The sequence below is a fragment of the Pangasianodon hypophthalmus genome, chromosome 22, assembly GCF_027358585.1.
Source record: "Pangasianodon hypophthalmus isolate fPanHyp1 chromosome 22, fPanHyp1.pri, whole genome shotgun sequence".
Lineage (NCBI taxonomy): Eukaryota > Metazoa > Chordata > Actinopteri > Siluriformes > Pangasiidae > Pangasianodon > Pangasianodon hypophthalmus.
In genome coordinates, this window is record NC_069731.1 from 18,107,246 (window position 1) to 18,133,531 (window position 26,286).

The 26,286-nt window shown below is 39.2% G+C and overlaps 1 protein-coding gene across 1 annotated transcript; it reads right to left on the bottom strand.

Annotated features, from left to right (window-relative positions):
• Positions 1-295: 295 nt before the first annotated feature.
• Positions 296-24,939, bottom strand: spata13 (spermatogenesis associated 13). Its single transcript, XM_053228012.1, has 14 exons — positions 24,461-24,939; positions 15,738-17,258; positions 14,269-14,310; positions 13,414-13,860; positions 10,758-10,902; positions 10,541-10,665; positions 7,676-7,855; positions 7,059-7,244; positions 4,648-4,827; positions 4,038-4,270; positions 3,193-3,322; positions 1,643-2,015; positions 614-688; positions 296-515 (listed from the first exon to the last, which is right to left on the bottom strand). The coding sequence occupies exons 1-14, from the start codon at positions 24,467-24,469 to the stop codon at positions 334-336; spliced, it is 3,828 nt and encodes a 1,275-aa protein (XP_053083987.1). The 5' UTR covers positions 24,470-24,939; the 3' UTR covers positions 296-333.
• Between the last annotated feature and the right edge of the window lie 1,347 nt (positions 24,940-26,286).

Consider the following 26,286-nt stretch of genomic DNA (forward strand, 5'->3'; position numbering starts at 1 on the left):
CATCACTATCGTCTTTAACATACGCTGATGTGGTGAACAGAATGATACAAAATGTCATACAAGCAGCACCGTTACCACACCAGCAACACACAAACACACAGAGCATGAACACTTTTGGTACCAAAAACTCACACACAATCTCTCACCACACACACGCGCGCACGCACACACACACACACACACACACACACACACACTCAGACAGAGAGACAGACAGACAGACAGACATTCATTTGTTGTTCTCTGTTGTCCTTCACATTGGCACCGGGGCTGTATGAGGAACTTCTTCATATCATTATTTAAAGAATATCAAGTTTTTTTTTTTTCTTCTGGTCATTTCCGGAAAAAGGAGTTGCGCGTGAACGTGTACCACAGATGTGCAGGTTTCCTCTTGGGTTCTGCTAAAGAGAAGACCTGCTGCTGGGGGATACTGGTTGGTACAGTGATGTGGCGCTGGTGGATAGGGTGTAAGGGTTGGTGATGATGAGACACTGGGTGACCTGCGTATTTTATATCTGGGGGAAAAACACAAAAACAATTAACGACAGTTCACTTTAGCCAATATTACATACGGCAGTACTATAAAAAAAACAAAACAGGAAAGTGATCTTACTTTTTATTTTGCCCTGCTTTGATTTTCTGGCATTTTGAATCGCTTGCTTCCTTTGGGCTTCGCTAATCTCCATACCTGTGAGAGAGAAAAGGAACAGTTCATTATATCCCACAGGGGATTTATATTATTTCTTATTTATACCACAGCACTGTTCAAGTCTCCATTCTGTTTGTTCAGAAGGTGTTGATTAATTTTCTTTAACAGTAGGGCAGGTTTAAGAATGATCTAATACATCATCATTTTTATCATTCGTAACCTTTTACAGTGACTTGTATGGTGGATGCTCCACACAATTTAAGCCTAATATTAAATATATTACTTATTTAAAAAAAAAAAAAAAAATCATATAATCATTGATATGGTAAAAGAGATGTTCATTTGGCATTTTTGTAAGGAGTCTCCAGTGTCAACTCTTTGTAACTGTCAAAAGTAAATCTTTGTGGTTTCTCTGTAACAAGCTGCATTTTTTTTGTTATTCACTTCAAGAGAAAGTTAGAGCATGACTGTTTATGGAATTCTGTTTAGTTGCCATAATGTAAGTGATACCAAGAACTTCTTTCACAACAATTAATGTAACTATAAACAGATAAAAGTTATGATGTGTCATTCTTTCATAAAAAAAAAAAAATGCTAATTGCTGTGGTGTATAAGGAATTAAATTAAATACTTGAGGGCATGCTGTTGTAGGAAAATAATCAAAGACGGGGTGGTGTGATGAAGCAGAGGTACTGTTACCACCCTGAAGGTGATGATTTTCCTATAACAGAAAGCCCCCAATTGTTTTATTCCTTATATATTAAATGTGTTATTCTTTTTACGCCACAGCAATTTGCCATAAATTACATGTTTTTTTACTTATTAAAGAATGACCCATCCTACCTTGATAGGATGTAATACAATTCAATTTAGTATTGCAATTAAAGTTACTTTTATTCAGTGAGAGGCCACACCTCCTTCACTGGGTCTGACACACACTTTCCTTCACTCAAAGTCTTTATTTTCTCGCATTACGCTTGCTGTGAGACTCACCCATCTCCTGGTCCTCTTTCACACGTCTGCGTTCTCGACTGAAAGCCTCGAGCCACAGCTGCTTGTCCTGGGCTTTCCTGCAGCTCAGCACACACAGCACCTCCAGTGTGTCGTGGTTGCGCAGGGCGATGGCGTTTCGCAGCGTGCCCAGGTCCGGGTGACGCCCGTCAGTCAGATCCAGAGGCACCACGCTGTCCGTCTCAAGGCGTCCGCGGTAGTGCAGCAGGTCCCGTCGTAGGACGTCCTTTTTACAGAAGACCAGCTGGTGGTCGAACAAGAAGCAGCTGCGTTGCTGCGTCTTCCCAGCACGGACCACTCGCATCAGCTCACCTGAATGGATAAGCTCAGAGCTCCGTGATAACACATCTTCACCCTGACGAAAAACACAAGCACCACAGACCACACTTATTTTATTATATAATATAACGCACATTTTTGAGGCTATGATTTGATTACAGTTGTAATAATTGTATTAAAATCACTGACAGCATGGGATCGCTGCAATACATGTACATTATAATGTAGTGTTTCTCAGTGAGGTTGCCCCCTGGTGGACAGCACGGGTATTGAGCTGAGGGTGTATGTGGCTGAAATGCAACCTACAGCGGGGAATTATTCTTTAATACTGATTATACAACAGTGATAACTGATAATGTGAGCTGGTGAACTAGAATGTATTATATGGTTAAGAATGAAATATATTTATGATATATATGATATATCATCTTGTATATGTATCGCAAGGCATTATAAGGTTCTATCGTGGTCATGAATGAATGGCACAGAGCCTTATAATACTAAGTTGTAGGTTTGCTATAACCAAAACTAAAACACAACCCTAAACAAGTAAATTCAAAATGTAAATAGTTTTCTGCTTGATTAACTACCTAATTTGTCCACAGCGCTCGCAGTACAGTAACATTTAAAAGTTTGGTTCTGGTTTTTCTTCTGGTTGAACCTTTAACGATTCTATGTAGAAAGTGTTTTCCTATTAGGCAGGGTTTCAGCAGAACCCTTTTGGAAGCTAAGAATCCTTAATTATCTGATCAACCCTTAAAAATACATGAAGAATTCTTTTTTTTTTATTAGCAATAATTTTCTTCTTACCAAGAAGCTGTCAGACTTTAAAACTTTAACCAAATTTTTACCTGGTACTTGAAATACTCTTGAAGGGCTCTTTAATGGTTCATCGAATAATTAAAAGGTTCTCAGATAAAATAAAGTAAAACAGAACACTTTCTGACAGGAAAACACTCAGCTGTAGTGTTCTTCACAGAACCTTTCAAAAGGGTTCAAATTTTTACGAGTGTAGAAAAGCTAAGTGAAACTGGACACAATTAGGCATGTTTACTCACGGACAAATAAAAAAAAATGGTGGTCACCCCTTAAAAACTGTTCTGACTTGAAACTACACTCAAGTCGTGTTTGACCTTTTCAGCAGCATTTTTTCCAACACACAAACTACAGAGTGAAAAAGTCAGACAGTTGCATGACTCGCTCATGCTGAAGTGCAGCTGAGACAACAGCGGAGAGCAGCGGTCTGTCCTCACCTCCCAGTGCAGTATGGCCTCCTGCCAGTGCGCGATGGTGTCAATGCTCTCCAGCCTCCTCTTCCTCTCGTTGATCAGACTGGCCACGTTCTTCATCGCCTCATGGGCTTTACACACGCCTTCGTAGTCACTGAAGCAAGCATATTAATTTATAAAAACATCAGTGTATATGCACATGATAATAAGGTTGTATTGGAGGTTGCTGATAATGTGTTAAATAAAGCACTGGATTTACGGTATATACAAAAAGCACTTGTTAGAATTTTCATGTTGCATATGACTAATATTGTCAGCTTATCATATATAAAGCACTAAAATGCAAACATTAAATACATAAAATCATGCTTTTTATTAATAAATTAAGGCTTGATTTAGGGTATGCTAAATGTTCTGCATTAAATCAACTTCTCAGCTTTAAATTTAACAGTTGTGTTAGTGCATTTTGTAAGCTGAGCACTTTTATATTTAGTTAAACCAAATTCTGAACATAGAACATTATTACAGAAACTTTTATTTTACTAATCATGTTGAAGTCCTATTTTAAAAGAAACTGAGTGTATTATAATTTTATTTATAAGGAATATGGAAAATAAAAATGTTACATTAACGCCACATGAATCTTTATGGTGTCTTAAAAATACACATTATGCCAGTGGGTTTGGTGCTGGTTTATTTAATGGAGTAAAAAATAAATCATTTTAAAATGATGCAAAATTGATTTTTCACTGACATGAGCTGAGATTTGCAGGTGAACGAGTGCTGCATGTATGACGGATCTGCTTTAACCAAGCAGGATTGTTTGAATTGACTATGTGTATGTTTGTTAATGCAGATGTGTGTGTTACCTGTGGTCTTTAGGTGTGTATTTGAGCAGCTCGCCCAGCTGAAGCGGGTATTTGCAGATCTTCTGCACAGGCGTGAGCAGGAAGCCGGCGATGGAGATGTCAATCATCTGCTGCAGGAGGCGACAGGCCTCGAAGAAGTGCTTATAGCGTCCCTGCTTCATCAGTCGCTGCAGCTCTGCACACGCCGCCGGGTGTGTGTTACAATACTCCGAGTATATGGAGAAACCTTCACCCTGACGAAGGACAGAATGTGTGAGTGTGAGACTGACAGTGTGAAACCACTTTGTGTGTAGAGTACAATTATTAAATCGAGCATAACAAAAATCCATTATATTAGTGTTCTTTACACTCAGTGGACTGTTTAAGATTTTTCTAAAACAGCCACAATGTTGATTGCACCTTTAACGAGGACATAAGGCAGTTTTGGAAAACTCATCAGTAAACTGTGTGTGTATAGTTATATTTAATGCTGTGAAATGTTTATGAAACCAGTTAGTTCCTGTTCTTACTTATGTTACAGCAGCTATAAACAGTCGTTTCTTCACCCTCATCAGCTTTTCTCTGAAGTTAACAGCACAAAATAAATAAATAAATAAATAAATAAATATACCTGTTGAAGGAAGCATGACCCAATCTCACTCAGATGGGGGTTTTCTTTGTCATAATTTTTTTCTAGATCCTTCAGGAACTTCCTTTGGAACTTGTAGATCTCTTCGATGTTGCTGAAGATGGTCTTGAGTTGGGCGTCTGTGAACATGCCCGGGTGTTTCCTGCACTGGCGGATATAACCCTGAGCACACACACACGCAGAGAAACATCCTATTAAACCCGGTCACTGAAGACAACAGGAACGTGATGGTAAGTTCTTCCACAGGTCCTCGTTGTTATTCAGGGGTTGACCTTCAGGGGGCAGCAGTGAGGAACCACACTGAGAGCTTGATGTGAAAAATGCACACTGACAAAGAATCATGCTGTGATTCATTTATCTCGCAAGGATTAGAGAAAACGAGGATCTTCGATAAAGAAATGCAAATCCCTCAACTGAGTCACCATGTTATCAAGTTAAAGATGTGCTTATTATAGTAACAAATGAGGACTGTCCAGGACAGAGCTACAACAACAACTATTACTACTATTACTACTATTACTACTACTACCTCTAATAATACAAAGTTTTAATAAACACCAACATAAACCTAAAATAAATCCTAAAATATTTTTCCTCCATAACACGATGTATTTCCAAGCAGAACAGAATCAGCATTTTCATGCAACAATAGTGCTGTTGGAGAAGGAAAAAAAATTACATGATATTATTTATCTATAATAGACTATCTATTCTATTAATTCTATAAATTTTTCCTCAATCTTGCTTGTTCATGGTAATGTCATCAAAACTCAAAAATCATTTAAAGGCAGGCAAAAGTCACTGCAGGTTTTTTTAAATGATAAATAAAAATAAATGAATAAAAACAAATATATATTTATTCTCAATATTTGTACATGTATATATTTTTAATACTCATTTTGACCAAAATTCATTTTTATTTATTTATATTTTAAATTCATTCATTTTTTTAAACTGCAGTGTAGAGATGATGGAAAAGCGAGATTTTTGTCTTCACACTGATGAACTGTGTATAATTTGAACAGTGCCATGAAATAACAAGGCAGTTTAGAGTTCTGAGATCTTTCTTAATAGTTAATCAGTTCGATAAAGAATATTGCTGTGTAAATGTTTAAACCTGAGTTCACAATCAGAATCTCTGTGTACATTCCACGATCTTTCTAGAAGGCTTTGCTGAGACACCAGGCAGCATTTAAACACGATCAAAATGATCAGATACTCAACTAATGTGCTGAGTTAATGTTAGCTACTGATTATACTCTGCCAGGAAGCTTTCCTGTTGTTACGGGAATGCTGAGAGTAAATGGTGCTCTTTGCATGCACATAAATTTGGTTCAGATTACATGTGATTTACACATACAGTTGTGAAAGTTTTCATCTCCATGATTTTTGAATGGAGAAAAGGAAAATTCTTTTTTTTTTTATTAACAATCTGTCTGCAAGACACAGTTTTAAAATGTTAAAAATTAAACATGGGTGTATCCTGTAATAAGACAATAATCCAGAACATAACCTCCAGAAGCAGGCCAGTGTGTGACACTTGGCAGAGTTATACTCTGTGTGTGTGTGTGTGTGTGTGTGTGTGTGTTTGTGTGGGAGGTGGGGCAAGTGTCACAACTGAGAGGACTGAAAAGCTGTGCAGAGGAAATGAAAGAGGTTGGAGCGGATTATAAACACAAAGGGAGGGCAACTTATTAAAGAATATTTATGTCACATTCAGAAAGGGAGCTGCAAACTTTTGTAAATCTGTGTTTGTAATGCAGCGTGGAAAAGAACTGGCTTATGAGCTACTACATTTTCTTGAATTTTCCAGAAAAACAGCAGGCCAATCCATCATACACAATTTGTAAAATAGTATATGAGTGCGTGTGTCTTCACCTTATAGATTGCTGCTGCTTGCGAGTGTGACCTTCGCACGTCTTTTGTTTCTAAGTTCAGATACAAAATAGTAGTGTCCAAAATGTATACACTCTGTTGTATAATATTGATATTTAAAATGTAATTGTAATAAAGCCCAGCAAAAGTTGCGAAACGAGTGGAACTAAATGAAGAAAGAATCTGAAGTTGTGAGAGCAGAGGATCGGGGGGATATCAGACAACATCCCAGGAATTATTTTACGATGGGCAATTAGCTGAATAAAAATAAATAAATAAATAAATAAATACACCTAACATACTACAAGTCTGATTGAACTAATTTTGTATTTAGGGTGTGCAAACTTTTGCACTTGACTGTACATGGAAATTTTACATAGCATGTGAATATAACAATTTATTCAGAATCTACAGTCTAAAGATGCTTATAATGACTGCACATATTACAGAACACATACATAAAAACATAATGAACCATAATTAGGCATAAGTAAAGCGTGAAGTGAAAGACAGCTCACCTCACAGATATCTCGGAGGTGTTTGATGTAGACGCGCTCAGTGTTCATGATCTCCTGGACCACGTTAGCCCTCATCTGCTCTCGGTGCTCAGAGGTCTGGCTGCGTGGCTCTTTAGAAAGAGCCTCCTGCTGTTCTGGAGAGTTCTCCACACCTTCACTGGCCGAGTCCTCCTGATTCACACGCACCTACAGGACAAAAGGACGCCATGCTTACTTTCCAAACCTGGGAATAATATTATAGGCTTTATTATTTTTTTTACACGTTAAACATATCTTAAGCTTTGACCCTGAGCAAACTTCATATTTGCTCTGTTCCACTCGACAGACCTAATCTGCTGCAAAGTAAATCAAGAGGTCAAAACCTGCATATTTGCTCCATAAGAAGACAAATTTACAGTACTTCCACCACCCTTTAGAAACCTCCCTGTTCCCATGACCCCCCCTCCTGCAACACCTGCCAATCAATAGCCGTAACCACGGTGACACTCCTTCAATGCCCTCTTAACTCAACCCCAGGAGCCATTCAGAAGTTTCCATGGCTCAGCGTGGCCTGAGCGCGGCTTTGTTTCACGCTCGTCGCTCTGAGGGAACCCGAGCGCAGCTCACTCCACACTTACTCTCACAAAGCTGGAGGGGAACCAGGCCTGCCGCTCGCCCACAAGCCCCCACCACCAGTCTTTCTCCTGGGCATCCAGCACCCGGATGACGTCCCCGGCTTTGAAGGCCAGCTCCTGCTCGCCCATTGTCACGTGGTCCCACAGGGCCTCGGCGTAAACGGCATGTCCTGACGAGATGTACTGTAGACGTGAAAAGAAGGTGAAAAGAACTCGGTCAGTAATTTAGTTCACCTGAAGGTGAAAGTCGCAGCAGGTTATCTCAACATCATATTGTTCTCACAATTAGATGCAACTTAAAGTGATGCATCTCCCTGTAACATTAATCTAATTGACCACTTCGTAAAGTTTTTATTGTGGGTGTGCTACTACAGGGATTATGGTAATGTTTGCAGTTGCCCTGATACCCCAACAGAAATATGGTGCTCCTAGATTTACAGTTGTTTGCTCTTGTTATAATGCTCCTAGATGTTTTGTAGTTTGTCCCTTTGTTAGTGTATTCACAATGGATGTAATACTCCTAAATTTACTGTCCACTTCTTACTATACTTATGGTAGTTGTAATACACCTATAGTTATAGAAGTTTGCCAAATCGTTACTTTATGTGTGTTAGTTGTAATGCACCTAGAGTTATGTTTGAAGGCTGTTGTTGTAATGCTCCTAGATTTGTTGTCGTCTGCCCATTTTTAGTATATTTATGGTAGTTGTAAGACCCCAAGTTTTATGGTACTTTGTCCATCTGTTAATGTATTTACGGTAATTGTAATACTCTTAGATTAACTGTAGTCTGCCCATTTGTAATTGTAATTACGATATTTGTAATACTCCTAGATTTATGGTACTTTGTCCATTTGTAAGTATATTTGCTGTAGATGAAATAGAATTATATTGAAATAGAATTATGGCAGTTTTTCCATTTGATATTGTATTTATGGTAGTTATAATACCATATAATAATAATTATAATAATTGATTTATGGTAGCCTATTTATTAGGGTTTTTAAGACAACTATACTACTACACCAATTATGGTAGTTTCACCATTAATAGTAGGAGTGTTACTCTAGGAATTATGGTGACTTGCTCATTTGTTAGTGTTTTTATAGTAAGTGGATTGCTGTAGGAAGGTTATGAAAAGATACATTCCATTAGTGATCTGAGACATAGTCCTATTGTTTATTTTAAAATCGTCTGACTCGTGACGATTCTGTGATTATTCTGTTTGACCAGTCAGTGGTCTGAATAATTTCTAGCTCCGCCCACATGTCTGTTGGGTACACCAAATTTAGCAAAAGTGCTTAGTTACAGAACGGCACTTAGCCATAGAAATAATGTGGAATCATGGACTTTTTTACCGCACCCCTTTACACTCAGAAGCCATTTAATGTCCGGAAAATATAAATACTCTGGTTGTTAACAGACACACAGAGCAAATAAACAGCATCCTTTTACACTCTTCCATTGCTACCACAAAAAAATCATCAGCAACCCCACCCAGTAACTCACACACATACCACATAAAATCATCAGAATCTCCACCCAGTGCGCACACACAATATAACAGGCATAACACGCTTGAAGTATGAGCTGACTACTTGAATTATTTTTCATGCCAGTCTTCACACGAATTTTGGGATATTTAAGACTGCGACCTGACAAAAGGTGTATGATGGCATGCAAAATGTAGACCATGTTTATTCACAGTTTGGCTTGGATTTCACTTCTCACTGCCAAAGCAGCACATTCGAAACATACTATATAATATCTGCTCTGTCTGTTGCATGGCTTCACATCCAGGATCCAGGATCATGTTCAGGATAGAGCACTTGGATGAATTAAATGAAATTTTAAAGCGTAAACAATTAAGTCCAAGTGTGTACAAATGGAAGAAAGCATAAAATATACCAAAATATGGAGCACATTCTCATGGATCTTGTACTCAGTGGTCAAACGGATTTACTGGCCTAAGATGAAGAATGGTTTATGAGCTGATTTAGATTTCCAAGAGATATCCTGTAGTAAATTGAGGCTGACTTTAGAAAGGAAAGGAATCAGGTCATCTGTAGGGGAAGGAATAATCCCTAAGTCACTTAGACTAATAAACTTTCCCCATGCTGTGGTTAAAAAAGCCAACTCTTTTCATGTATAAATGTAATTGAAACAATTGAGCGCATGCAATTTGGAATAAAGGCTCCTTCTGAGAATGAATTCGCCCTGTTCACAGAACGCATTTTCATTTATTCCACATGCAAATAATCTATGATGGGCAAATGAGTGACTAATGCTGTGGTAAAGATGGGCTGGCTCAGCTCGTGGCAGGAGTGTTGGGAACAGACTTCAAGCTGGAATTGTGTGTCGTGATTGGCTTCTTGGTAGGAGGAGACGTATTGTTAGATCTGTGTACGATTTGGAAAATTGTTTAAACCGTCTTAACACTTACTACACAACCCACTCATTAACTGTGCAAGAGCAATTGTACAGTCACATTATATGCTGCACTGTGTGAACATGTGGTGAACATGTGGAGTTACTGTTACTACTGCAAAATTTTCCTATAACAGCAAGTCCAGAAGAGTTTTTTTTTTTATTATTTCCCTTATACCACACAATTTGCTAACAATTACAATTTTTTTTTATCTATTAAAGAACGAAATATCATACTTTTTTATCCATGTATAGTTACGTTTAATGTTGTGGTAAGTGAATAAAATTAATCAACAACTTCTGACCGGTCATATTCAAGTAGTTAACAGAGTTGTGCTGGGTTAAAATAATATAACATGCATGTGAGTTGTTACTGACTGCGCACACACACGCACACTTGCTGACACACCCGTACGTACACGTGCCTGTGTCTGAGTACTGACCTGGTTTAAAGTTGACAGATCAACCTCTGGCTGCAGATACGGTGTTCCTTCTGTGAGCTCATCAAAACTGCTGTCCTCCTCGCTCACGCTGTCATACAGCCCTGTGCAGCCGTCTGAGTTGCCCTCTGCACAGCACAGACACACACACATCGATCTTTCATGTAACAGAACAATCATACAATTTCACTCTTCCACACACATGCGCACACACACTCACCACTGAGGACTCGTTGCGGTTTACGGCAGCCCACTCTGTCCAGGTCCGTTGGTGTGCTCTGGGAGAAGACGCAGGGGCGCAGGCGGGCGGATACAGCGCGGTACGGGGGCACACCGTGAGAGGGTACAGGGGGTCGAGTGACAGGCTACAGGAAAGCAAGAGGACCACAATTTCACTTATGGACATTCACCATGGTTTATGAGTTCAGCACAGAGTTCAGTGACTGTCCTGTAAAGAGCAATGACCCAAAAAAGGGTAAACATGGCATGTCACGTTCATCTGAACACACTACGCTGAGTCAGCTCCTATTCGAGGCACAGTTTTATCAGTTCCCAAAAACATAAAACGCACTGATTGAGTTAGTGCGGATGTAAAAATAACATTACACCACAAAAACACAGAGCAATTTATGGCACGCTGAAGATGAGTCTCGACTACGTACTTGCCATGACATGTTCAGGGGGCGTGATAACTTTCTAACATAAGATTAGGGCCTCTTTTAAAGGAATACTCCAGCACCTTTTAACTTAATGTCTATCCACTGCATCTGCAATGTGTGTGTGATTACCACAGACACAAATTTTAACACACTTTGCTGCCCTAAGAAAAGAATGGAAAGTCTACTTACTGCAAACTCACTTATAATAGAGTTGAATTCTACCAGTAAAAACATTTAAATGTATAATCTTAGATTTTGTACGTTTTGCATTGTGTATTGCATATAGTTGTCACAAAACTGCAGCATTTTTCTATATAATCTCCAATTCAAGTTTTTTATGGCTTAATGAGTGCCCAGATTCCTCTAGAAAAAATGTATTCAATTTTAATTTATGTCGCAATTTCAAGGTTTTCATTTGACTCACCCTCATATATAAAACAAATCCAATACTATAGCTGTTACGCTCTAAAAATAAAGGTCTTCAGATGAGAGAAGATCTTATAAAAGAGAGGAAATAGACAGATTTACAGTTACAAAATTAACAAATACATTTGCATGAAATGTATGAAATTCCTATGAAAATCAAAAAGGTATATGTAAATCTGTTCTCTTAAAAATGGAAAGAATTTGTCATTATGGCAACATTACCAACATAGTTTTTTGGTTTTGACAGCTCAATAACCGGAACTCCTTTTTACTGCACTGAGGGAAAGTTGGGTAATTCATAGGAACAGCTTTGGTAAGACATCTCATTTCTGTCTCATTCTAGCGTTTATTGTGAGTGCGTAACAGCTGTTGTACTGAATTTGTGTTATATAATTAAATTTTTTTTTTTTTTGAAGGAATGTAACACCTGCCCTTAGACGTCCATTAGAAGTGAGTTTGGAATAAACAGGTTTTTTTTTGTTCTTTTCTCCGTGCAGGAAAAGTGTTAAAATTCTTGTTCATAGTCATCACACATACACTACAGATATGACAGATAGAGATTAGATGAAAATCGCCAGAGTATTCCTTTAAGTTGTTTAGTGAGGTCATTTAAAACCGCAGAATCTTTTATGTGTATGAGTTTGTGGTATGAGGAAATGAGAGTGGGCCATTATGTTTTTTCTCGACTGGTTTTCTCAGTGCCAATTATGACTCAGGCCAACACAGTGTTCCTTGTATGCTTTTGAACACAGTAATTCTGAGTCCTGAATGCATCATTAGACCTGAAGAAATTCTTAACTAGATGACCTATGGTGGTACTAGCCCATAATAAAACATGACTACTGCAATCTCACAATAATCAGGGCAGGTGCATCTGATGGAACTGTGGGTTTGAGGCTTTCGGGTAGAAATCTATTAGGTACAGTAAAAAAAAAAAAAAAATGCAAAAATCGACCAATTCTGAGCCCGGTCTTATTTTTTTGTTATCAGTCATTACTTCAGTCATGCTTTTAGTACTTTTCAGTTTCTGTGGACATAATTTTGAATGAGAAGATCCAGCTATGGTTGAATGTGACATCTGACACTCAGACAGAGACTATAGGTGCACAGCCTCTAGAACTAAAGAACACCTTGGCTTGCAGTTTAGTTGGCATTACGAGTTAGTTTGAATAAATAATAAGCAATGTGTATGAAAATACTGGAGTAAAGTTAGCTGGTATTTTAATGGTTAGCTAGCCAGCATTTTGTTTTTCTTGAACCATTCAAATCTGTGTTTTCATGAGAAACAAAGTATTATGTAAACCTACATTACACTGGCTGTTCAACTAAGACTAGCTTTTAATATGCTTTTACTTAATTAGCTACGCAGGAACTATCAAGTAGACGAGGTATATTAGCTAGCCAGTTCAAGTTCAAGCCATCTATTTTGAGGTAATTTAATGTAATTTATATTACAGCGCTGTTGAACTCTTGAGTCCCTGTAAAATGACAAGCAGCGTTTTTTGTCTTATTAACTTAAAGAGAGAGAGAAAACGAGATGCTGGTGAGAGAACCACTGTTTATAGCTGCTATAACATAAGTAAGTACAGGAACTAACTTGTATCGTGAATGTTGCAGGACAATAAATGTAACTATAAATGGCAAAAACAGTCATGGCCCCAAACATTTCATTCCTTCCTAATAATAGCACATTCTGAAATATGCTGACGGCTTCAATGTTGTCTACCTGAAAACTTGGGATTGATTACCAATTAAAAGGCTGAGGGCTATAATGAATAAAAGAAGGCTTACAGAAGGCAAATCAGCATTTTCCTTCTCATCAGGAGATGCAAACAGATCCACTCCTCCTATCATCGAGATAGGTCGCACCCTCCTGCTATCCATGCGTCCATTCACACAGCTATTCTCTTGAAGGTGCAAATCAGCGTTTGTGTCCTTGTCATTACATTCCTCCTGAGCATCACCCTGGAGTTCCACTTCTTCCTTGGGGACAGCATACTTTCTGCAGATAAGCTGTCCATAGTCTGAGATTGGTCGAGGTTTGTTTCTGTTTGCCCTCCTCCTGGGCACGAAAGAGATGGGTGTGTCGCAGGAGGAGGCTGGCGAGGTTGGTGTTGTCACCAGGGGCAACTCTGCAGCACAGGTGGGTGTGACAGGAGGACTAACGAGCACTGAGTCGCTGCATCTTTCATCGTTTACCTTTAGGAGGTCTGTGAAAGACAGGTCTCCGGAAGGTGTCTGGAATAAATTTGTGCACTTTTAGTGACAGACTTAAACATAGCTTATAATAACAGAACTGAATATGCAATTGTGATTAACAGAGGAATACATGGTGGTTTAACTTCCTAAGTCATAAATGTTAACTGATTATGAACATCACATTATTTCTCTGGATTAGCAATGAAACAAATAAAACCGAGTCCTTAGCAACTGCAGAAGGACTGCATTTAGAGACTAACTGTGCGAAGAGCAGTTTCAGGAAATAGACAGCTTTTATCTAAGAAAAACATCTTAATTTGTGTTGCTAATGAGGGAGTAAGATACAGTACATGCATTAAAGGTCTATTTGTTCTAAAATCACATCCTGCTGACATGATGTTCTCTATTAATAACACCTTTCCACTAAGAGATAAAATGACGGCTTACCTCTAGATTTTCATTCTCTCTCTCCGGAGTCTTCCAGATGCACTGAAACAGCACACAGTGGGTCAGCACCATAGTGACATACACACAGGAACACACACTTCTAAACACAAACAAACAGAGCAGCTCGTGCTCTTGGGGCCATTCCCTTAGAATCTGTAGGAATAGGTTCCTAACACTGGCGTGTATCTGCGCCTGTGTGTATTTGGTGCATTTCTTGGACTTTGACCCCTGGGCCAGCTGATAAGTGTTCCAGAGTCAGGTCTAAGAGCTGTGTTTAAGCAACAGTGCTAATCATAAACCCCAAGTAATCATTAACCCTTGTCAAGAACACCACAGCTGAGCCATTTGTGTGACACAACTCCAAGTGTTTACAACCGTCAGAAACCCAAGCCAACACTTCATAAATTGTGAACTGTACAATGAGTCCACTGGTTTAATAATGAATATTGCCCATGCTACAAGGATTAAGACTGAGACAACCATAATGGTCTTTGGCATTTGGCCCGTAATCATTATGCCAATACATGAGATCACAATGGCAAGTACAGGGGTCAGGTAAAATGTTTGACGTAAGCTACAATCAATCCATCCATGTACTTCACTGAATACAACCTGTCTCCGTTGCTACTTATCAACTCTGATAATAAAAGTCAATGCCACACATTGACCCCATATAATCCATGTCCTTGATGGTAGACACTAATATCAGTTTCATCCCTGAGGATGCTTTATGCTGTACCTTTAGGACATCAGATCTGCCAAGAAAAACTTTGTTTACAGTCTACAGTCTAGCTGCTTTTTCCTAAAAAATCAATTTCCTGAGTGAAAAATGACAGAGCAGAAAAGTTGCAACTTACTCATTTCTTACTCATGATTGGGTGTTTCTGTTTAATTAGTCATGATATATGTCTAAATGGCTAAAAGTCATTAAAATTAATGTACTGCTGCTAGACAGTGAGGTATCTGGAAAAAGTGAGGTATCTGTACTTTGAATAAAGATGGTGCCTGATGGTTTGTAAAAGACTTACATTTTGGTTTTGCTTTTAATAAAAAAAGGTAGTGAAGATTCAACCACTAAAACATTCAACACTGGTATCAGGGCCAATAAACACTAGAACTATACTGGTTTGGATTTTGACATACCTTCCCAATCCTGAACACTGATGCATTTTATGGCATTGAGAGTTGTGATGACTGATAGGTGTTGCAAAGAAAGCAACTTGGTATCTATAATGCAAAAAGTGCAATTGGTGCCTGCCTAATTAGTGACCCCAGCTAGCATCTTCCCTACTTTTAAAAACATCCATGATAAATACTCCACTGTCTCACATCTTAAGTCATGTAGCTGGCAAATTCAGATTCAAACATTATCCTGGGTTTTGTCAGTATTCTAAAATAAACTCTTGATCTCTGGCCTTCTTTTTGGCCATACAGCCTTTTATTTAACACCATGTATCAAAGAGTCTTACCTCCAAGTTTACTTTAATTCTGTCTAGTCTCTGCTCCTGTCCAGGACTGGTGCAGTGCTCATTCTGAATAAGGTCACTTTCCAAATATTGCACTTCTTCCACAGTCCCACAATTTCCTGTGACAGGTGTGAGGGGGGCAATAGAAATATCTGAACATGAAGTTGGTGAGCTCACTGGAAGCTGGCCATGAGAACTGGAGACTTGTTCTGTGGAGCTGGAACACTCAGGAACCTGATGATTCAAAGAATTAACAGTAATGGGTACTACGGAGTCAACATGTGTAGCTGGGGTGTGGCTATGAACATCAGCCTGTACTTTCTGCTTGTCAGACAACCAGGTATAGGAGGGTGGGGGCCTGCGTTGACGCTCAATAGCAGGAACACACGGAGTCCTGCGGGAGTAGTCATCATGGAGCTGGCTGAGGGCTGATAAGGGGGCAGAGTTTGGCTTGCGGTTGACAGACAGATCAGTTAAACTGCCGACGAGTTTGAGCATCTTTCCCCTCACTCCTGTGGCTCCTCTACATCGACCTGATACACATTCCTGCACATCCACAGATGAAGCACTTGCTGTTCTTTGGAAATTTGAGGTGCTGGAATCTTCCAGGCTCTGGGGCTGAGTTGAGGGTGCTTTGCGTTTGAAAGGGCTCTTGAATATGTGCAAGTTGTCAGCACTTTTGCTTAGTCTACTCAAGGCCTTCATACTGTCATCAGTATCAAAATTTACATTGGGCCCAATGGGTTCCACGGTGCTGCGGGGTCGAGTGCGAGAAGTGGGTCCTTGAGCGGTAGGACTTTCAGATTGCTTTCGTCCATTGTCCAACAGGGAGATGCGTCCTGCTCCATATGCTCTACGTATACTCCTTGAGAAGTGCGAGTTCCTCTGTAGGCCAAACCCATCTTCCTCGTAATCATCCTCCTCATCTGAAACACACATACTTGGTGTGGATGTACACACCCCATTGGTAACCTTTGGCATCTCCTTCACATTGGTTTGTCCGTTTCCAAAATTTCTTTTGGTTACCAAGAAACTATTACTCTCCTCATTCGTTAAGGACAAGTCTTTCTCCTGATTGTCTCCTGTCACACCGCCCCTGTTCTGGATGCCCTGGAGAACGGAGGAGCGCAACTTTTTGAAGGAACCCATGAAATGGAGACCTGGCCATGCCTGTGAAGCACTAGCTGGGCCCCGAAGTGGTGCCCGCCCAGGGCCTGCCGCACCACATTTTCGCTGGAAGGAAAAGATACGCATATTCTTAGAGGGGCATGACATATCTTGTGCATCAACAATCACAGGGGTGGACCATGGACGAGTGTTCACGCCATCGAGTCCACGTTTCTCACAGCAGGCCTCGGAGTGGACTGGCCTCATTGGGGCACCTGGATTCATCCGCTTCTCTGCCTCAAAGGACCTGCAGATAAGCCTCACTGGAGGCTCGGGGTAATGATCAAGAGAGGCACCGTTTGATGGGTAATCCAGAGACATCTTGTCCTGAGTTGAGGCTCCATCTGAGTGAGCTGTCTGCAAGAAATAAAAGCCAGTTTTTAAAATACCAACAGGAGAAAACTGATCCTGCCCATTGGACTTGCTAGACTTACTTTTTAGCATAGAGCCCAAAAGCAGAATGTTAAGCATTAGATATTAAGCTGACCTGTTGCATAATGTCCAATGATGACAACTTGTACAAGAACTACTGCGTAATATCATGTACACTAAAATAATTTGGCACCAACAACTAATGATGTGATATAGTGACCTGATCACTCTTGATCTGTTATTGTTGTCTCTGCTGGTGCCAGCACCTGATGGGGTGATCATAATGTATCTTGGTCTATTGTTTCTGTCTTAACTGTAAAATATAGGTGGCCTATCAGGTGTCAAGTCATTGTTGCTTGTGAGTCTTACACACGCATAAATTAAGTGTGCTCATCAGATTTCTTTTAAGCAGGTGTAATATCTGAAACAGGTTCTTTATAAATGAGCTTCCGCTACTTTGGGTGTACCAGCGTACGTACAAACAGTAGATTTCTTGGTAAGTATGAATAATGAATGGAGCACCTTTACAGGCCACCTTTAAGAGGGCAGTAAATAATTTGTTTAGCTGAGTGTTATCAAGAGTCAGTGGTTGAAGACCACACCGTATTTGGAATGCCTGTGAAAGAAAGGCACCAGTCTAAGGGTATGGATGTGGTAGGTGGTGCCTGAGTCCAGTTTGATTAAAGGTTTCTGTGAGCATGACTAAGCAATAAAAAAGCTCTAATCCATTTTGATTAATTGAACAAATTGCTTTGTCTTCTCCACATTTATATGCTGAGAACAAAGCATCCAAGGGAGGGGGCAGGGGTCCGTCTAAGGAGGCTGATCTGATTTACCTCCCACCTGTTGTGTCTCCTATTAGTGCAATAAAGAGACAAACATGCTCTTAGCCTGGGTCTCTAACCCTGCTATGACCTCAAGATGAAGGCGTAATTACTGCATGATGTTGAGCATGTAAGCTCAGTCGTTTGCACAAGTCTTATTCAGCACTTTTTCCCCAAACCAAATTGCCTCTTCACACACATTCAAAACTGAATTTGCCAGCCGAGCACATGCTACAACATTAAACCAAGCAGCTTTTTGTTATGATGAGATAAGAGAAAGGAATTGGCATTTTAGCCTTTGTTTGACTTTTGCTTTAAAAGAATGCAATTAAAACTACTCCCGAGTCCCTCCTAGATCTGCCAACATGGGCTGCACTTTCCAGTGTATCACCACTTAATGCACTACCCTCTCTCTCATTTCCCTGGCTCGACACTCGCTTGATAAATGCAGGAGTGGAGTTAATTAAGAGCTCAGAGAGAACCACCCCCCTCCAGCTACCAAGTGGAGCCAGGCTCAGATTAAACTCCCAGAGAGGAGGGCTGCAAACACACATGCAAACAAAAACACACAGATACATTCAAAAACTTAGAAGGGACTACAAATATAGATAAATGTCATTCCATTACCCGACTCCAAATCCTTGACAATTTACCGCTCAAAGGGCATAAGGAGCCAATTTTTTATTTTATTACTTAACAGACAAGATAACATTTATAATCACTTCTGTGATTTGGAAATGTGTACAAACACCAGTATGATATACCGACATGAACAATGAAGACAAGACAACCTCAATTTAATCTCAATCCCAATGTCATAAAATAAAGGTGTCGTCTTTCATACATCAAATAACATAAAAGATGCTGCACACTGAGTCAGTCTCAATCTTAATTACAACCAGGGTTATAAAATGAAGGTGTTAACATTACTAGTGTTGCATCTATTAGCAATGACTAGTAATGGTGTGACATTTTTGGCTATTCAGCTATGCGAAGGTCACAAGAATAACCCACCATACCAGTTCTAGTGATCTAGATGAGCAAGTCACTCTGGCATGCCACATCACTCAGAAAAGATGTGGACTATTATGCCCTTGAGTTGAACTAAAATCATACAATGACAAAAACTGGACACTCTTGTTAAAACAATAAAGTAATTGTGATGAATGACAACAATAAGGCGCGTGCCTAGAGTCTTAATGTCTAGCCAGGTATCTGAATGCATCACTGTATGTTTGTGTTAAAGGATACTTGCTGTGCTAAACCCTTGAGCCACCATGTGCTCTGTTCCTTACTTAATCTGATTACATGGCCTTTAATAACTGACCCCCTAGTACCATTCATATACATCTGCATACGGACAAACATGGGTGTGTGAAGATGAGACGAGACATGACAGACGTTCCCAGCAGAGGAAATACCTAAGTATGAGCTCAGCGAGAGTCTGACGTATAGCACAAAGGCCACAAACGTGCAGTGAAAGAGGGTGTAATTTACTCCTGTTTGCTGATGGCCCCTGCATACCATGTTATGACCCAGTTCCTTTTTTTTGGCAGGTGAAAAGGAAAAAGCGATTGTAAGAAAGGAACACGCCCTGCTGGTGGCGTGGGAAGCCTGGTAACATGACCAAGTCCTCAGGCATTTGCTTACCACACGCTGGACTAGAGTGGGTCCCTCAGTCTCTCTCAGCCTCTGGCTAGGGACAAAACCTTGATGAACAATTTCACTGACGAGGTATTTACTCATACTATAGAGTGGAGGAAAGTACTTAAATAACTTTTGTAAAAATCTGGAAAGAGATGTCCTATGTCATGTGTAATGTTTCTTTTTTTATACGTTGCTCTTGTCTTAATTCTTGAGCTGTTTGCCCTGTGTGTTGAAGGGCTTACGTCTGCACAAATTAGATGGGAAAAAACATTTATTTTTCTAAAAAAAAAAAAATGCTGTTATAGGAAAATAATAATTGACAGGGTGGTGGAATGAAGTGGCATTATTGATACTACCCCAGGGTTGATTATCTTCCAATAACAGCATATCCTAAAGCATTTTATTCCTCTTATACCATAGCAGTTTTCCAACAGTGAATGGTCTGAAGACAATGAAAATGATAATGAAATCATATGCTATGGCCTTTACAGTCACCAGATCACAACCCAGTTGAATAGAAGTATTAGAAGTATTAGACAGGGCTCTGAGCCACCATCATCAAAACAACAACTGAGGGAATATCTTTTGGAAGAATAGTGTTCATTCTTCTTAAAGAGTACAGATCTAGACACTTGTAGAATCTATACCAAGTTGTATTTAAGCTGTTCTGGCAACTCGTGGTGGCCCAACACCTTACTAACATAATGTTGGTCTTTCCTTTAATTTTGTATATGAATGGGTTGAAAATAAGATTGATCTGAATAAAGTGTGGTGATAAATATAAACTTATAGTTCTACAAACATCTAGTTTCTGCATAAACTGAGTACACAATTTTCCTTAAAGCACTTTAACAGCACAGTGGAAAATGGAAAGTGAATTCATATACAAACCAGTATGGACACTTTCAGTCGACAACAAAAAAAAGCCTGCAGAGATCAACAGCTCTAGGAATGTGGATGTGTGTGGTAACAGGAGCGGTTCAGTAGCAAGTAGGAGTGAAAGCATTTTAACTTATGGCTGTCTGGAACAAGGAGACAAGTAGTATGAAATAAAATTCTGCATCGTGTGTGTGTTTTAATAAAGCACCCCCTTCGCTTTAAGTATGGAGGAGGACATTCCAGGGCTGAAGATGTTGTGTTAATGGCTGTCAGGCAGACCGACTGTTTGGAGTCATAAAAGGTCTTCAGTGAGAGCTAGGGTTTAATTTAACAACATCGTTTAGGATTCTTACAATTGTTAATATGAATTCTGAAGATTTTTTTCACAGGGTTGTCCTTTCTAACTTAATTATAACATGTCAAACATGCAGCGCTTCACTCCCCATTTGCACAGGATGCAGATTATAAAAGTCCAAAGTCTAGTCACATGTCACCTACATTTCATCATTCAGAATGCCTTTAGATTAGCTGTGCAGGCGTGAAAAAAAATCTGCTTTCACACTGTAAGACGTACAATAAACGTCTTTCACAAACCAGGAAGGCCTAAGGCTAATATCTGAGGTTATGAAATATTTACCCGAGTTGTCTTGAAAAGCAAAAAAAGTTCCTGAGTCTTCACGCACTTACAACACCAGCACAATGACAACAACACTAAAGTAACTAAAATTACAACAGTAATCACTAACACAACCCATCACTATAACCACAACATGTACCCCCATCTTAATCAGACCAATCACTACTCATCACTGCCTCAGCAACAACCAATCATGATGCCACACTTCTAAAACAATCTATCATTACCACAACTCAGAACTACTGAATAAAATACAGTAATTAATATACAGCCAACAAAATCACCAAGGCAACCCATTATTATAATTTAAGTCACTACAACGCAACCCTAAAACCACAGATTCCTACAACAACCCTCATTACACAACAGGAAATGCCTACCAGTAGGACAACACATTATTTAAAGAACCCATCACACCGAGCTCTATTTACCAGCAGTACAAATTAAAACTATACACCCATACCACCCTATGTGTTATATACCCATAACAACTCATCAGCAAAATCCTAAAATATTCCTAACACTACAAAATGACCTCAGTATTAACACTTAACCCTCCTTAGCTGGAACCAGAACACAACAAAATCTGCCATCATTACACTACTACAACCAGTTTTCTACAGCACCCCATATGACTAAAAACATTAAACACCATTGCTACAATAATCACCCTGTAATATACAACTATGTTACTATATAACAGCAGTTCAACAGTGCATGTAATGTAGACAAGCTTCTCACACTAACAAAATACTGTCACTGTTTAAAAAACAATCAACACAACACACCACCACTACATAACAATCAATACAACAACAAACCAACACTATAGAACAATCAGCACAATCAAGAAACAATCACTGTAGAACAACATTTACTATACTAACAAACCAGTATATCACAGCAATCACTACAACAACCATCAATAAACAACAATCACTACAACAACCCATCACTATACATCAACCACCAGCACTATACATCAATCACTACAACAACCCTTCACTATACATCAACCACCAGCACTATACATCAATCACTACAACAACCCATCACTATACATCAACCACCAGCACTATACATCAATCACTACAACAACCCATCACTACACATCAACCACCAGCACTATACATCAATCACTACAACAACCCATCACTACACATCAACCACCAGCACTATACATCAATCACTACAACAACCCTTCACTATACATCAACCACCAGCACTATACATCAATCACTACAACAACCCGTCACTACACATCAACCACCAGCACTATACATCAATCACTACAACAACCCTTCACTATACATCAACCACCAGCACTATACATCAATCACTACAACAACCCATCACTACACATCAACCACCAGCACTATACATCAATCACTACAACAACCCATCACTACACATCAACCACCAGCACTGTACATCAATCACTACAACAACCCATCACTATACATCAACCACCAGCACTATACATCAATCACTACAATAACCCATCACTATACATCAACCACCAGCACTATACATCAATCACTACAACAACCCATCACTACAAGACCCCATTAATATACATCAACCATCACAGTAACTACGCTAACCCCTTACACTAACCAATTACACTTCAACAACAATTACAATCTCTACAACAACTAAAATCTCTAGAACTTAAATCACTGCAATCACAACAATAAAAACTCATCATTCTATCGGAACAATCACTCAAACCACCATCACTACAATAGCAACCCATTACCATATAACAACCATCACTACAATAACTTATCACTATACAACCATCACTACAGTAACTTATCATTATACAACAATCATTACAATAATACCCCATCACTATATAACAATCACTACAATAACCCATCACTATACAACAGTCACTACTTTAACCTATCATTACACAACAACAATCACTACAGTAACATCACTATACAACAACAATCACTACAAATTCACCCCATCACTATACAACAATCACTACAATAACACCCCACCATCATACAACAATCACTACAATAACACTACTATACAATCACTACAATAACAACCATCACTATACAACAACGATCACCACAATGTCACCCCATCACTATACAACAACAATCACTACAATAACACTCCATCACTATACAACAATCACTACAACAACAATCACTACAATATCACCCCATCACTATACAACAATCACTACAATAAAACTCCATCACTATACAACAATCACTACAACAACAACAATCACTACAATATCACCCCATCACTATACAACAACGATCACCACAATGTCACCTCATCACTATACAACAATCACCACAATGTCACCCCAACACTATACAACAATCACTACTTTAACCTATCATTGCACAACAACAATCACTACAGTAACATCACTATACAACAACAATCACCACAATCTCACCCCATCACTATACACAATACAAAAAAAAAAACAATTACAACAATTCCTACAACAACCAGCACTATATAACAACAATCACTACAACAACCCATCACTATACAAAAATCACTATAACCACCATCACTATACAACAATCACTACAACAGGCCATCACTATACAACAATCACTACAATAACACTCCATCACTATATACCACAACCATCACGACAAGAACCTAACACAATATACAATCACTACAATAGCAATCATCACTATACAATAACAATCCATCACTATATACCACAACAGTCACTACAATAACCTATCACTATACACACACACACACAAAAAAAAAAACTACAATTCCTACAACAACCAGCATTATATAAGCACAATCACAGTAACAGTCATTACAGTCACAACTTATAACTAAATAATAAAAATCACAATGACTACAGTAACAGCCAGTCCCTACAAAGACAGTTACAACCCATTACTATGTACAATCGCTGCAGGAATCACCATAGTAACCTATCACTATGACAACCGCTGGGGGTTTGGGGGCAGTAGGGCACACAATGCACCCCTCAGTGCAGAGCCTCCTCCTCCTCCTCCTCCTCCTCCTCAGCTTTCCAAGCAACACTTTCACAACCAACAAAACTGAAGCTTTGAGAATTTACAGCTGCTTCCTGTAGCTCTACTGAGCATTTTTTAAATCCTACAAGTAAAATATGTAAAACATGTAAAGTAAAAACTGAAATAAATAAACTGCAGCCCCAGTGTTACCTTGCTCATCCTTCTGTTGTGTAGCTACAGTCTCTCAGTCACAACCAACTGTGTGTTTCAGCAGAGCTCCAGCCATTGAACACAGCTCTGTTTCACACAAAAAGTCCAAAGTCTGCTGGCTTTCTCATGTTCAGCTTTAACCGCCGGGGAACAAATGGAAAAGTCGTTCACAGAGAGATGAACCTTAATGTTCCCTGAAAAACAAACAAAAACAAAACAAAACAAAACAAAAAAACAACAAACAAAAACAACCAAAAAGCCAAGTCTGGGGCTGTTACATTGTACAAGTCACGCCACTCAGCTAAACTAAAGAGCACAGAAGTCTTCCAGGAGAGGTTTACTGGCTTAAAACTGCACTGTAGAGATTAAAAACCAACTCCAATAACTGTATAAGCGACTGATCCCGGCTGCTCTGAGCTCTGAGCGCTCGCGGCTTGCTCAACTCTCTCCGACGGTGAAGCCGACAGTCGGCCAGCATCGCTGCACTTGTCGCGCTGAACAAGCAACGCTCAGGTTGCCAGATCGGTATAAATACACCATGAATACCTGTATATGCGTCTCCATTTCACAGGACACACACAGGCTATAACTTTTTCAAACTGATGTTTACTTATGAAGTGTCTCCACCTTCACAGAATGAATAAATAACAACGGGATGGAATGAATTCATATACATACACACTGTGGGTACATATGTGGGTCTTCCCCAACCTGTTGTCACAAAGTTGGAAACACACAACTGTATAGAAAGTCTTTGTGTGCTGCTGCATTAAAATTCCCTTCCCTGGAACTAAGAGGTCCAAACCTAAATCTAGTGGAAAGCCTTCCCAGAAGAGTGGAGCTTATTATAACAGCAAAGGGGAATAAATCTGGAATGGGATGTTCAGCAAACACATAGGATTGTGATGATAAACTGTCCAGAAACACTTGGCCATATAGTATATTTCTCATTAATATGTTGAACACAGATGTTGAACATATTAGATGTTGAACATTGCTAGTAAACTGTAAGTGAGAAAAATAGTTCTTGCTCTTTCTTTTTTTTTTAGGATTTAACAGCAAATTTTGACTGTTATAACTCGTTATATTGTTGAATTATTTTCTCCTATTAAACGGCATTGTACCTGCATTATCAATAACACCATGTGATGTCAGCGTGGTAAACAGAAAACTTGTAACACGTTAGTTCAAGTAAAAAAAAAGCCTAAACCTACAGTTCTGTCATTGGTCCTTTTCAGTAATTTGTACTTTGATTGGGCAACGCATGGTTAGTTTATCTAGATAGGGGGAAAAGGTTGATAGAGTAAGTAATCCATCTTGTTCACATTCATTACACTCGTGACTCTATTTCCAATGTAACGTCTCAATCACTGCTGATGATGTTATAGATGTGTGAGATCAAACCTGCAGGGCGTGTCACTTTGTGTAATCAATCCACACGACTGTCACTGATTGGCTGCATGAATCTACAGTCTGGACTAGAAAGAAATCAGCCCCAGCCTCACTTCTTCATGCCATTCTGTGAGTTTTTCTTACGAGTGTTGGTAGTGGTGTTGTGATCCACTTGTTAACAGCAAATAATCTGATTTAGGTGTCTTATATTGATTTCTTTTTAGAAACCAAGTGAGTGCTTAGCTCAGTTAGCCCTTTTACACCAGCCACTCCTGACAACAGGTATCAGTAATGTCAGTTTAATCAACTGAGCCAAGAAAAACAAACTTTTTAATTTTACATTTTTATACAGTAGAACTGGAGATTGCCTGGAGGAGTTCATCAATATAAAAAAGCAGTCATATTTCCATAGAAATACAAATCTCTTTGCCTGT

What these genes read in the sequence shown, in the direction of transcription:
- spata13 (XM_053228012.1), bottom strand. An exon ending in GAATTAAAGTAAACTTGGAG is followed by an intron (nt 14,311 to 15,737) that starts GTAAGACTCTTT and finishes GTGCTGTTTCAG; the next exon opens with TGCATCTGGAAGACTCCGGA. An exon ending in AGGCCATACTGCACTGGGAG is followed by an intron (nt 2,016 to 3,192) that starts GTGAGGACAGAC and finishes GTTTTTCGTCAG; the next exon opens with GGTGAAGATGTGTTATCACG.